The 15,343-nt window shown below is 41.8% G+C and overlaps 1 protein-coding gene and 1 long non-coding RNA gene across 2 annotated transcripts in view; one reads left to right on the top strand and one right to left on the bottom strand.

The window, feature by feature from the left end:
* STARD4 (StAR related lipid transfer domain containing 4) overlaps nucleotides 1–12,221 on the top strand; it is a 33,455-nt gene extending 21,234 nt beyond the window's left edge. Inside the window, exons 4-6 of the mRNA XM_082246072.1 lie at nucleotides 4,803–4,929; nucleotides 8,167–8,281; nucleotides 11,892–12,221. Of these exons, the coding sequence (XP_082102198.1) occupies nucleotides 4,803–4,929; nucleotides 8,167–8,281; nucleotides 11,892–12,121 (472 nt within the window). The 3' untranslated portion in view covers nucleotides 12,122–12,221. The remainder of the gene's footprint in view (nucleotides 1–4,802; nucleotides 4,930–8,166; nucleotides 8,282–11,891) is intronic.
* A 299-nt stretch (nucleotides 12,222–12,520) lies between these two features.
* Nucleotides 12,521–13,757, bottom strand: LOC309546435. The gene is made up of 4 exons (XR_014224936.1): nucleotides 13,668–13,757; nucleotides 13,427–13,601; nucleotides 13,100–13,283; nucleotides 12,521–12,956 (listed from the first exon to the last, which is right to left on the bottom strand). It is a non-coding gene; the product is annotated as an uncharacterized lncRNA (long non-coding RNA).
* Nucleotides 13,758–15,343: the final 1,586 nt, after the last annotated feature.

Genomic DNA, 15,343 nt, shown 5'->3' with positions numbered 1-15,343 from the left:
TGCAATGGTCCATTCACATCAGCACAGTTTTTCTAGGTGCAATGGCCAATTCACATCAGCACAGTTTTCCCAGGTGCAATGGCCCATTCACATCAGCACAGTTTTCCCAGGTGCAATGGCCCATTAACATCAGCACAGTTTTCTCAGGTGCAATGGCCCATTCTTATCAGCACAGTTTTCTCAGGTGCAATGGCCCATTCACATCAGCACAGTTTTCTCAGGTGCAATGGCCCATTCACATCAGCACAGTTTTCCCAGGTGCAATGGCCCATTCTTATCAGCACAGTTTTCTCAGGTGCAATGGCCCATTCACATCAGCATAGTTTCCCCAGGTGCAATGGCCCATTAACATCAGCACAGTTTTCTCAGGTGCAATGGCCAATTCACATCAGCACAGTTTTCTCAGGTGCAATGGCCCATTAACATCAGCACAGTTTTCCCAGGTGCAATGGCCCATTCACATCAGCACAGTTTTCTCAGGTGCAATGGCCCATTTACATCAGCACAGTTTTCCCAGGTGCAATGGCCAATTCACATCAGCACAGTTTTCTCAGGTGCAATGGCCCATTAACATCAGCACAGTTTTCTCAGGTGCAATGGCCCATTCTTATCAGCACAGTTTTCTCAGGTGCAATGGCCCATTTACATCAGCACAGTTTTCTCAGGTGCAATGGCCCATTCACATCAGCACAGTTTTCCCAGGTGCAATGGCCCATTCACATCAGCACAGTTTGTTAACACATGGTAAATGGGCATTACTAGAATGTTCTATTTCTATTAAACCCTGCACACCTCCAGTGCAAAACAAAGCGCTGTGGGGAAGATTTACTAATGCTGGAGAGTGCAAAATCTGGTGCAATTCTGCAGAGAAACCAATCAGCTTCCAGGTTTTAGCCCTCGTTCACACTGAACGTTCGGGGGCGATTTGAATGACATCTGTTCGGCTTCATGTACAGATGTCTATTAAAATCACCCCTGAAGTCACCAAAAGTAGTGCAGAACTACTTTTGGAAATTAGTGTGGATCCGCAAAGTGGGTGTTGCAGCAATTGGGACAGTGCCGTTGCTGGCAATAGGCTGTGATTTTGCATGTCAAATGGCGCTGATGTGAAAGGGGGCTTATTGTCAAAGCCTAATTGAACATGCTGATGTTGGAAGATGATTGGATACTATGCACAGCTGCACCAGATTCTGAGTGCTCAAGTTTTAGTAAATCAGCCTCTGTGTCTTCTGCTGTGTGCTAATGCAGTGCACCACAGTACTCAAAACCACATGCGTTGCAGCACCATACGTTTTGAATGTGCACTACATGTTTCATCCAGTAGACTTCATCACGGCTTTGTGAATGTACTTTAATATTAATTGCATGGGTGTTAAGCCATATTGCGAATCCCAGCAGCAAACATCGACTGACTCCTGCTGCTGTAATTGACAGTTGTGTGCGGATAGCTGTGGCTGCCAAGCCGTACATGGTTATGACAGGCTGTCGGCAGCTGCGGCTATTTGAGACTGTTTGCACAGCCATCGATTACTTGCAGTGATCGTGGCTGGACGTGCACAAAGTGTCAATCCCAGCTGCCCGTGTGAATGTGGCCTTATTGTAAACATGCCACAAATCTGAGCCATTCAAAATAAAAATAAAAAAAAACAAAACCGTAGTTATTTTCAGTAAAAAAACTTGTGCAGGATAATTAGCAGATCCACGGATATAGGATGCTGACTTTATATTCAAATTAATAAAAAAAAACACATTACAGTGAGCATAGTAATAGTTAGTGAATGTTTATTAAATTTAAAGTTAATGTAATAATTACATACTACGTGCAATACAAAGGATTTTACATGTCTACTTGGCGCTTTGTGTACCTATATGTCCAAATTTAGCTGCTGCATAACACAAAACCCCCAAAATATCTCATCAGGTACATCTATACAGTATTTAAATTATGAAGTGCTATTTGCTAATCCACACAGCCTCTGTGACAGTTGTCAATTCATTAAGGGCTCTTTCACACGGAGCGGACCGCATTGCGATCCGCTCCATCACTTTTTTTTTTTTCACGGAGCGGATGACATTTGTGTCATCCGCTCCGTATGTCCGCATATCATCCCATCCGTTTGCGGATGATATACGGACATAATGTTAGTCTATGGGCATTGCGGATGTCAGCGGATGACACCGCTGACATCCGATTTTCCTTCCTTTCCGTTTTTTGAACGGATGAAAAATAGGGTTCTGTTCCATTCCAAAAAACGGAACAGAACTGAAAGGAAGAAAATCGGATGTCAGCGGATGGTATTCCGCTGACATCCGCAATGCCATTGACTTACATTATGTCCGTAAATCATCCGCAAAAAAATAGGATGATTTGCGGACATACGGAGCGCCCGCGTGAAAGGGCCCTAACACTCAGTTACTTCTGCCTTCCACTATGTGTCAATATTGTGTGATGCCAAAAACAGAGATGTGAAGGCAACCACAATCCAAGAGCTTCTATTTAAAGAATTTTTGGTATTTGAACCTCCAATAATGTAAATGCCAATAGAATTCACTACCTCCTCCCTAGTGAATTAAAGTCCACGGTGGACAAAATCCGCTTACAGATAGTTCCCACTCGGGGGAGGGAGATAAAGGCTGCCAATTCATGGTTTTTACTATGTATTCTTGTCTTTTTCTATAAGTTCTTAAATGTTTGTTGTATTCTGAACTATGCAATTCGATAAGCAGTAACACATACAGTCAGGTCCATAAATATTGGGACATTGACACAATTCTAATCTTTTTGGCTCTATACACCACCACAATGGATTTCAAATGAAACAAACAAGATGTGCTTTACCTGCAGACTTTCAGCTTTAATTTGAGGGTATTTACATCCAAATCCGGTAAACGGGGTAGGAATAACAACAGTTTGTATATGTGCCTCCCACTTTTTAAGGGACCAAAAGTAATGGGACAGATTAACAATCATAAATCAAACTTTTACTTTTTAATACTTGGTGGCAAATCCTTTGCAGTCAATTACAGCCTGGAGTCTGGAATGCATAGACATCGCCAGACGCTGGGTTTCATCCCTGGTGATGCTCTGCCAGGCCTCTATTGCAACTGTCTTCAGTTCCTGCTTGTTCTTGGGGCATTTTCCCTTCCGTTTTGTCTTCAGCAAGTGAAATGCATGCTCAATCGGATTCAGGTCAGGTGATTGACTTGGCCATTGCATAACATTCCACTTATTTCCCTTAAAAAACTCTTTGGTTGCTTTCGCAGTATGCTTCGGGTCATTGTCCATCTGCACTGTGAAGCGCCGTCCAATGAGTTCTGAAGCTTTTGGCTGAATATGAGCAGATAATATTGCCCGAAACACTTCAGAATTCATCCTGCTGCTTTTGTCGGCAGTCACATCATCAATAAATACAAGAGAACCAGTTCCATTGGCAGCCATATATGCCCACGCCATGACACTACCACCACCATGCTTCACTGATGAGGTGGTATGCTTTGGATCATGAGCAGTTCCTTTCCTTCTCCATACTCTTCTCTTCCCATCACTCTGGTACAAGTTAATCTTGGTCTCATCTGTCCATAGGATGTTGTTCCAGAACTGTGAAGGCTTTTTTAGATGTTTGGCAAACTCTAATCTGGCCTTCCTGTTTGTGAGGCTCACCAATGGTTTACATCTTGTGGTGAACCCTCTGTATTCACTCTGGTAAAGTCTTCTCTTGATTGTTGACTTTGACACACATACACCTACCTCCTGGAGAGTGTTCTTGATCTGGCCAACTGTTATGAAGGGTGTTTTCTTCACCAGGGAAAGAATTCTTCAGTCATCCACCACAGTTGTTTTCCGTGGTCTTCCGGGTCTTTTGGTGTTGCTGAGCTCACCGGTGCGTTCTTTCTTTTTAAGGATGTTCCAAACAGTTGATTTGGCCAAACCTAATGTTTTTGCTATCTCTCTGATGGGTTTGTTTTGTTTTTTCAGCCTAATGATGGCTTGCTTCCCTGATAGTGACAGCTCTTTGGATCTCATATTGAGAGTTGACAGCAACAGATTCCAAATACAAATAGCACACTTGAAATGAACTCTGGACCTTTTATCTGCTCCTTGTAAATGGGATAATGAGGGGATAACACACCTGGCCATGGAACAACTGAGCAGCCAATTGTCCCATTAGTTTTGTTCCCTTAAAAAGTGGGAGGCACAAATACACACTGTTGTAATTCCTACACCTTTCACCTGATTTGGATGTGAATACCCTCAAATTAAAGCTGAAAGTCTGCAGTGGAAGCACATCTCAAATCCATTGTGGTGGTGTATAGAGCCAAAAAGATTAGAATTGTGTCGATGTCCCAATATTTATGGACCTGACTGTACACTGATTAGCGGCTGCAGCTGTTTTTGGTTAGCCAATTGGTTGCAGCTAACAATCAAGGAACATTTTCCAATATGTCTCTTCAAAAGAAGTCAACCAAACATTGACTTCTGTCTTGCAGGGACCAACACACACTGATGGAAATTTGGCTGGTCCCTGCTGAACTGGTCAAATTTTGTCAGTTACTCGGCCTGGGAGTTTCTTGGCAAATTAATTAATCACCAACAAGGCTGATTTAACAGGAGGAAAACAAGTGCACCTATGTTTGTATTTTGCATGTCTGATAATTCAATATATACTTAATAATCCTACACTCTCGTTATGTGATGCCAGATCAGCAAATTTGTATTATATATATATTTGGTTTTATCTTTTTCAATGTGTAAAATACAATTTTGTTTTTGTGACAGTTTTTTCCTCTTTTATTTTTTAAAGCTACAAGGTTGAAGGTGTTGTGAAAGATGTTACAAACAAAATTGTTGACTATATCCGACCTGGACCATACAGGCTGCAGTGGGACAGCTTAATGACTACAATGGAAATAATTAAGGATCTAGAACAGGTCAGTGTTTTTAGGTTGGGATTTTTTTTTTTTCATTTCAAAACAGATTTAGTCATTTTTGATTATCCAAAAAAGCTCTAAATAGTTTTACAAGAACAGCATGAGCAGGAATTGGTCAAAGATTAGAAAATCCAAAAATACATTGTTGGTTAAAACAAATAACACCCCGTCCAATGTTTGTGAACCCGTTATGGTAATGTAGTGCCACAGTAGAGATCAATTTTAAAGTGTTTTTTTGGGCTTTTTTTAGTTTTGGATAGTATGTAGGAGGGTTTAGACCCTTTGTTAAAGGAGAAGTATGGGCAAAGCCTCATAGAGAACTGCCCCCTCCACAGTCCAGCGCTCCAGTGAGGGGAGAGCAGAGAACTGTTGACTGAGAATCACGGCTCTCTGCTCACAGTGGAGGGGGAGAACTGAGCAATCAGTGGTGTTTGATCGCTCAGCTCTCACTACAGACCTGGCAAGGGACAGATGCTGCATCACACAAATGCGCAATCCACTTAGGTGAGTATAATGTTTGGTTTTTTTTAAACACCAAACTTCTTTTTTAAGTTTTCAATGTTGTCTGTGTCCCCACTGATTCACCCCTTTGTTTGTACTGGTAACCACTGGCACCAAGAAATGGAGGGGAAATCTAAAAGTTTAAAGTTGTCCCCAGAACAGTAGGTATAAGCAAATTGTCCAATGTGGACACCTGCCCAACGAAATCTGTATAAAAGAGTAATTCGCCTCACTTTGGAAGATTTCCTTCCAACTTTCTATTGCATCTCTCAAATACAGGAAGTGAAGGGAAATGTACCCAGTGATACACAGATGGGAAGGAATACCCTGGCAGGGGTCTTATTCCTTCCCTACTCTATCCAAAGCTAAAACGAAAAAATTTTTTTGGCTGACTTAAAGTCAGTTTTCCAAGCAGTAGCAATCCAGTGCATTTCTTTTGTAAAGACAAATTGTTCTGAATATTAAAACGTATGTCTGGGTGGAGTTTTCTAACACAGGTTAACAGTATAACTCATTTTCACATTGCAAGCACTGACAAGGAGATACAGCAGAAAACTCCAGATTTATAATGTGACATTAAAGTCCATATTTTTTCATAAAACAGATAGAAAATAACATTACCTACATGTATTATCTTTTTTTCAATAACTTTCCAGCTCTGAGTGTACTTTTTAGGTTGTTCCTCAGCTGCACTGACACAATCCCCGTTCAATGTCCACCTACTGTGTCTCATGACCTATGGAGAGTTCTATGTCTGCCCACTGTGCCTCATAACCTATGGAGCACTCTATGTCTGCCCACTGTGTCTATCGACCTATGGAGTGTTCTATGTCTGCCCACTGTGCCTCATAACCTATGGAGTGTTCTATGTCTGCCCACTGTGCCCCATAACCTATGGAGTGTTCTATGTCTGCCCACCGTGCCTCCCGACCTATGGAGAGTTCTATGTCTGCCCACTGTGCCTCATAACCTATGGAGTATTCTATGTCTGCCCACGTGCCTCCCGACCTATGGAAAGTTCTATGTCTGCCCACTGTGCCTCATAACCTATGGAGCACTCTATGTCTGCCCACTGTGCCTACTGACCTATGGAGAGTTCTATGTCTACCCACTGTGCCTCATAACCTATGGAGTGTTCTATGTCTGCCCACCGTGCCTCTTGACCTATGGAGAGTTCTATGTGTCTGCCCACTGTGCCTCATAATCTATGGCGTGTTCTATGTCTGCCCACTTGCCTCATAACCTATGGAGTGTTCTATGTCTGCCCACTGTGCCTCATAACCTGTGGAGTGTTCTATGTCTGCCCACCGTGCCTCTTGACCTATGGCGTGTTCTATGTCTGCCCACTGTGCCTCATAACCTATGGAGTGTTCTATGTCTGCCCACTGTGCCTCCCGACCTATGGAGAGTTCTATGTCTGTCCACTCTGCTCTTGGACCTATAGAGACCTGTACAAGTCTCCTGTATATGCACGCTTCCTCCCTGTACTACAACTCTACATGCAGCCGCTGCAAGTGCCGCACGCAGCAAAAGCCACACCTCTCCTCCTCTTCTGCAGCGGTGATTGACAGCTTTTGCTGTGTGTCCATCTTGCACTGCCTGTGTATGTGTTGCTTGCATTAGTTGCACATAGAGTACAGGGCAGGAATATGCAGGTACAGGAGACTCATACAGGACTCCATAGGTCTCGAGCACAGTGGGCAGACATAGAACTGGGAATGTGTTAGGATGGCCAGAAAAATAAATAAACTTGCAAAGTAAATTCGAATGAGTAAATTAATTAGGGAAAAAGGTAACACATGTAAGTAATGTTATTTGTATGTTTTTATGGGAAAAATAGACTGTAATGTCACTTTAAGCAAAAAAATGGCCAATTTTGTCATCTCCTGCTCATAGACATTAAAGGTTATTAAAACAGCGCATAAAGCTAATGCATGTAAGGAAAAGAGTGGAATGTACCCACATAGCACTTCCTCCAGGTTATTTAGGAGAACATCATTATCAACTGGGAGGAATTATGCTAGACCATCCCCTTGAAATCTCTAGATGGGGTATATGGTTAGGACTGAAGGTAGACATACATATGGTGACTGCTTCCAACCAATATTTTTGCATCAAGGACCATTATTTATTGTCTATTGTCTGTGTCCAGCTTAAATTGGGAGTAAACCCCCATGGAACTTTTTACCTATAAGTAAGCCCAAAGTAAGGCTTACCTATAGGAGCAGTAAATATGTCCTAAATGTGCGTTTAGGACACTCTGAAGGAACAGCATACCATGTTAATTCTTCAGAGCCCTGTACCGTCAACAGCATCTCGTCCAATCAAAGGACCAGAGCCCGCCAACATGGAAGGAAGACCGGGTGAAGATAGAAGCCCTGTCAGCGGTGCTGGATGGCTTGGTTTTAAGGTAAGTTTCACATAATATGCTAGTATGTTATTCATACTAGCACATTATAATTTTGCCTTGCAGGTTTAAAAGAAAGAAAAAAAAACGTGGTTTACTACCACTTTAAGCAGCTCCTGCTGCGCTCTTACTGCTTATCTTATCTATGGTGAAAATATGCCTCTTCTCTCTATCAGTTATTTTTCAGTAACCATAGGGACGATCAAGATTTGAGCATATCTATGGCTAGAGAATGACAGCTAAAGGGAAAAAGAGAATCTTGACCAATAATTGGGGATTATAATGTACCATTTACCAATCCCTGACCATTATTTTGCTTTGGTTGGCAGAATTGTTGTGTGATGCGATACATGACTGCTGGGCAACTACTGAATATTATTTCCCCAAGAGAGTTCGTTGACTTCTCCTACACCACCAGCTATGAAAATGGACTTTTAACCTGCGGTACTTTTTTACATTTTATTATTATTGTATGCTATATGACCAAATGTTGTTGACATCATATACTGTATATATAGTAACTGCCCTTAGCTTTAGGATTTAAAACCCCTTTAGTTTTACTCCCTTGTTTTATCCCCTTTTCCATTTTCTTATTCCCTTCACTCCCTTTGAAGTGTCAGAAATGAAGTTATACAGACAGGGAGGCTTTCATAGTTTCTGAGGTTGAAAAAGACATCAATCCATCCAGTTCAACCTATGATGTGTGTGTGTGTTTGCTGTTAACCGTACATTGTATACCCCTGTATGTTGTGGTCTTTAAGGTGCCCATCTAATAGTTTTTTGAAACTATCGATGCTCCCTGCTGATACTACTGCTTGTGGAAGAGAATTCCACATCCTTACTGCTCTGACAGTAAAGAACCCCCTACGTATTTTAAGGTTAAACCATTTTTTGCTCTAGTTTTAGTGAGTGGCCACGTGTCTTATTGTAATCCCTTTCTCTGAAAAGTTTGTTCCTTATGCTAGGGTCATCACTAGTACAGTATTTGTACATTGATATCATATCCCCCCTCAAGCATCTCTTCTCCAGAGAGAATAAGTTCAGGGCTTGTAGTCTTTCCTCATAGCTGATGTCCTCCATTCCCCTAATTATTTTTGTTGCCCTTCTCTGGACTCTCTCCAGTTCCAGCACATCCTTCCTAAGGACCGGTGCCCAGAACTGGATGGAATACTCCAGATGTGGCCGGACCAGAGTCTTGTAGAGTGGGAGAATAATCTCTTTATTTCTGGAGTGAATCCCCTTTTTTATACATCCCAGTATTTTGTTGGCTTTGCTTGCAGTGGCTTGGCATTGCATGCCACTGCCAAGCTTGTTGTCCACTAGTACCCCCAGGTCCTTTTCCATCTTAGATTCCCCCAGAGGTTCCCCCCCCCCCCCTAGTGAGTAGCTTGCTTTTGTGTTTCTGATGCCCAAGTGCATTACTTTACATTTTTCAACATTAAACCTCATCTGCCATGTAGTTGCCCACCCCATTATATTGTTCAGGTTTATTTTGTTCTTTCTCTCATGTTAAACTGACCTTTGACCATCTATGTTTTTTTACATTGTTTCAGTACAAAATTATATGGCTTACATCCCACAGCTTTGGGTTACCTTCAGTAACATTTTACAATTTGCTTTTCATGTTTCAATTTCAAAAAGATAAGATGTAATGAGTCTTTTTGTATACTTGATGAAAAACAAAGAACCTGAAAAGTATCGATTAGCTTTTACTGGTGATATTTTGATGCTATTAATGATCAGTTACTGCTGTTAGGCTAGGTTCACACCTGTGCAGTTTGCGTGGGCACAAATGCCCATTCATTTGAAATGGCTGCAGTGCTCTGTGAGATGCAGGAAAGAAGTCCCTGCACTATTTTTGAGATCGCAGCTTGCACAGGAACCGAGGTTCCCAGTACAGGTGCGATTTCCAGTTCAAGCGGCGTGCCATTAAAATGAATGGCACCCACCCGTGGGTAACACTTTTCTCTGTGTGGGTGGTTGTGGACCCTGCAGCGACACCACCCACACAGATGTGAACCTAGCCTTAGAGATTAACCACTTGCCGACCGCCGCAAGTACATATACTGCGGCGGTCAGCCCCGGCCAGGCAAAGTGACATACCGGTACGTCACTAGCCTGTCACTGGCTTGTGAGCCAAAAGCGGGCGAGCGCGCACCCGCTGAGGCGCTCGCCCGCCCCGGCTCGTTCCCTAACAAGTCAGTGCGTGTGACCGGTGGACCCGATGTCCGCCGGTCACTCGCGATTGTTCGCCAGGAAGGGAGAAAGGCAGGCGGCTAATGTAAACAAGCCGCCTGTCATTCTCCCCTGTGTAAAAATGGAGATCAGACGGTTCTACTATGTAGGACCGTTGATCTCTGTTTTTACACTAGTAGCCATATCCAATCACAGTTAGAAACACGCCCCTAGGACACACTTAACCCCTCCCTCTCCAATACAGTTAACCCCTTCCCTGCCAGTGTCATTTTTACAGTAACAGTGCATATGTATAGCACTGATTACTGCAGTAATGTCACTGGTAACCCCAAAAGTGTCAAAAATGTCAGTCAAGGGTCCGATCTGTCCACCGCAATGTCGCAGTCCCGCAAAAAATATCGCAGATCGCCGCCATTACTTGTTAAAAAAAAAAAACACCAAAAATGACAAAAATCTTTCCCTTTGTTAGTAAACGCGATAACTTTTGCGCAAACCAATCAAAATACGCTTTTTGCGATTTTTTTTTACCAAACATATGTAGCATAAAACAAATTGGCCGAAAATGTTAAAAAAATTTGATTTTTACATTTTTTTGGGGGAATTTCATATAAAAAAATGTGAAAAATATTGTTATTTTTGCAAAATTGACTCTCTTTTTTTGTTTATAGCGCATGATCAAAAAACTGCACAGGTGATGAAATACCACCAAAAGAAAGCTCTGTTTGTGGGAAAAAAGGGACGTCAAATTTGTTTAGGTACAGCGTCGCACGACCGCGCAATTGTCCGTTAAATTCACGCAGTAAAAAATCGCAAAAAAAACCCTGGTCAGGAAGGGGGTAAAATCTTCCGGGGCTTAAGTGGTTAATTGCTGGTGATCTTAGTAGTGTGTCTAAACTACTAAAAATCATCTGTGCAGCTGTAGCCAAACAACAAGCGCTTAAAACTATGATGTCAAAAATTACTTTCAAATTAACTTAATAATATTAATAATTTTAAATGTCTGAACACTGAAAATACACAGTAGTTGCCATATAAAAGACTTTGCTATTAATCTGTGGCCCCTATGGAGCTATTCGTTTGCTGAAGGGCACTGATTCAGATCTACTTTGCAGTATTGATGAATAGGAGACCCTGAGCGGGCTCGGCGCTCACTTGATGAGCAGTATTCAACCAATGTCTGCTCATGGGAATATCTTGGCAGCTATGAAGAGCTAATAATTATCAAGTACCTTATGAAAAAAAGGCTCATCAGTGTTTTGCTTTTTTGGAGGAAGTATTGATTTCAGTATTGTTTTGCTGCAGCTTAAAGCTTTATTACCACAGATTTTCTTCAGATTATTACAATGATGAGGTAAGAATGTGCAAAGATGGATGTAGACTTCTTGCCAGGTGTTTACTTAGCATGTTTGCCATTTTAAAACTAGAATAATCCATTATTTTCAGTAGAACGAAGATGGAAAGGGGATTTTATAAGGGTGACTCTGGTGTCTTCTGCTATTCTTACATTCCATTACGGAAATGTTAGCCCTGTGCTTGTAGTTTACGTTGTTGAACTTTGACTTACCCCATTTCCATATCAGTCTTGTGTAACATTCCAGCTGAGGGAACTACAGGGGCAAGGTCAACATGGAGATGAATACAGACTGAGTTTGTAAATTCAGCACATTTTTGATGGGTGACAGTATGTTTAAAACTTAGGGTCACCTTGGTGAAGACTGACTTTACATATGATAATGTGACACAAACATTGCATGCATACTTTTCTTCATAGATAATACTGTACATCCGTAAAAACAGAGTTATAAAAATGTAAAGACTTGTAGTCTAATCCATTGTCTTTGTTTGCTCACTCACGCAGGTGTCAGCATTGAACATGAAAGTGGCCATCCACATTGTGTCCGTGGCTTCAATCACCCTTGTGGCTGGTTTTGTGTGCCTCTACAGAGCTGCCCGGAGCACAGTTTTCTGACGGGTTACATACAGACGGATCTGAGGGGGATGCTTCCACAGAGCACTGTTGACTTTGCTATGGCGGGTTCCTTGGTAAATTTCTATAGTGACCTCAGGAAAGCATTAAAGAAGTCGTAGAGCTTATAGGCAAACAGTCATCGCATGTTCAGAATCAAATACTGTTTTCCTTATGAGACTATAACAAGTAACAAGGCCTTTTACAGACAGTTGCTCATGTAGATGTTTCACAGTCATTTAATCGAACAATGTTTCCCTGGTGCTGACATGAATGAGGCCTGAAATCCATGTTCATATCTGACTTACAGCAACTGTATACGCATCTCATACATGGGACTACCCGATACAGACTTCTATACCTACACCTCAAACCCTATGGGGCAGCTTCACACTGCCCCACTGCATTTGGCCGCAACGTTGGTGTAGCACAGTGTACCTGCATTTTTGGTGCAGGTTAGCTGTGCTTTGCCATAGACTTCCATTATGTCCTGTGGTTTTTGGTGGGTTTTTCAGAAATTGCACCAAAACCGTGGAACATAATAGAAGTCTATGGCAAAGTGCAGCTAACCTGCACCAAAAACGCAGGTACACCACACTGCATGTAAAGCTCAGTGGCTCAGGGTGAAGCTGTCCATGCTGCTCTATTCACATATCATACCCCAGACTGTTCAATACAAACCTCATACAGCAGGCTGTTCAATAGACACCATTTACACCAGGCTGTCCCTATACACACCTCATACACCAGGCTGTCCCTATACACACTTCATACACCAGGCTGTCCCTATACACACCTCATACACCAGGCTGTCCCTATACACACCTCATACACCAGGCTGTCCCTATACACACCTCATACACCAGACAGATGTACTGTATACACACCATTTACACCAGCCAGCTCTATACACACCACATACACCAGACAGATGTATAGTATACACACCAGTCAGCTCTATACCTACCTCACACACCAAACAGATGTACAGTATGCACACCATTTACACCAGGCTGTCCCTATACACACCTCATACACCAGGCTGTCCCTATACACACCTCATACACCAGGCTGTCCCTCCCTATACACACTTCATAAACCAGGCAGCTCTATGCACTCCTCATACACCAGACAGATGTATAGTATACACACCATTTACACCAGGCTGTCCCTATACACACCTCATACACCAGACAGATGTACTGTATACACACCATTTACACCAGCCAGCTCTATACACACCACATACACCAGACAGATGTATAGTATACACACCAGTCAGCTCTATACCTACCTCACACACCAAACAGATGTACAGTATGCACACCATTTACACCAGGCTGTCCCTATACACACCTCATACACCAGGCTGTCCCTATACACACCTCATACACCAGGCTGTCCCTCCCTATACACACTTCATAAACCAGGCAGCTCTATGCACTCCTCATACACCAGACAGATGTATAGTATACACACCATTTACACCAGGCTGTCCCTATACACACCTCATACACCAGACAGATGCACAGTACACACACCATTTGTACCAGGCAGCTCTATACACACCACATACACCAGACAGATGTACAGTACACACACCTCATACATCAGACAGATGTACAGTACACACACCTCATACATCAGACAGATGTACAGTACACACACCATTTACACCAGGCAGCTCTATACACACCACATACACCAAACAGATGTACAGTACACACACCATTTATACCAGGCAGCTCTATACACACCAAGACGAAAATGTGATGCCGTAGCACCTTTCTCCTGCACTCAGAGACAGGGCCCCCTGTCCAACTTGTTTGGAGATGTTATTCCATGGTACTCTCACTTGGCTTCCCAAATGGCCACGGCCTTGCTGCCCTTTAGGACTGGGGTTGTCCGAAGGCACTAGAGTCAAAAGAAATGAACAAAAGGGCGCATTGGCCTAGCGCATTATCCTCAATAACAGGCTTTATTAATTTAAAGGTAAATATACTCACAAACAAACATCTGGAACAAACTGTATCCATGACCAATATCCTCAATATATGATGGCTAACGCATTTCAAGGCTTAACCTCTTCTTCAGAGGTCACGGATACAGTTTGTTCCAGATGTTTGGATTGGATGTGCTTTTTTTACTATCTTTATTTGTGAGTATATTTACCTTTAAATTATTAAAGCCTGTTATTGAGGATAATGCTCTAGGGCGGAGCGCCCTTTTGTTTGTTTCTTTTGACTCCTGCTCTATACACACTGCATACACCAGATGTATAGTATACACACCTCATACATCAGACAGATGTATAGTATACACACCCTTTATACCAGGCAGCTCTATACACACCTCATACATCAGATGTATAGTATACACACCTGATACATCAGATGTATAGTATACACACCTCATACATCAGACAGATGTATAGTATACACACCATTTATACCAGGCAGCTCTATACACACCTCAAACATCAGATGTATAGTATACACACCTGATACATCAGATGTATAGTATACACACCTCATACATCATACAGATGTACAGTATACACACCATTTATACCAGGCAGCTCTATACACACCTCAAACATCAGATGTATAGTATACACACCTGATACATCAGATGTATAGTATACACACCTCATACATCATACAGATGTACAGTATACACACCATTTACACCAGGCAGCTCTTAACACACCATTTACACCAGGCTATGCCAATTTGTACCTCATACACCAGACCACTCAATACTAGCCTCATACACTCCCTTTGGCATATGTGTTTTTAGATTTTATTTCATATTAGGTCTTCAAAATAGCAAGTTATATTTGAAGAAAAATAAATATATATATATTTAATGGCATATACTATTTAGCTGGCTGAAATGTATTTTTATAGTTGCACCTGCTACTTTGCACTCCTAGCTACGTAAATATATAGTACTAAAGACATTACTTGAAATTCCATTGATATTACTGTCAATTTAAAATAACAAGGATATGCAGTATACAATAATGCATTCATATCTGGCTATATGGTTAGTTTTAAAATATGAAAATGCAAATAGCTATTTTTTGGCCTAGTAATTTTATAAGATGGACAGTCCTGAGTTCTTTATTTTTATTGGCCAAGTCTGGTGATTGTTATTCATAAAATTCCACAGTGATACATCAGGTTCTTAGGCCACAGGCTCAAAAGTGGTTTTCACTTCACCCACCCTCTTCTTGCCCTTAGGGTTTTCAGAACAGTATATACAGTTCATATTGTAACAGTTATATACTGTATATTACATTTATGTTAATGCTCAATGGCCCTTTGGTAGTAGGACTTAAC

The sequence above is a fragment of the Pelophylax lessonae genome (genome assembly GCF_965119305.1).
Source record: "Pelophylax lessonae genome assembly, chromosome: 1".
In the NCBI taxonomy this organism is placed as follows: Eukaryota; Metazoa; Chordata; class Amphibia; order Anura; family Ranidae; genus Pelophylax; species Pelophylax lessonae.
Note: the sequence above shows the minus strand (reverse complement) of the source record. Positions and strands in the feature narration are given on the sequence as shown.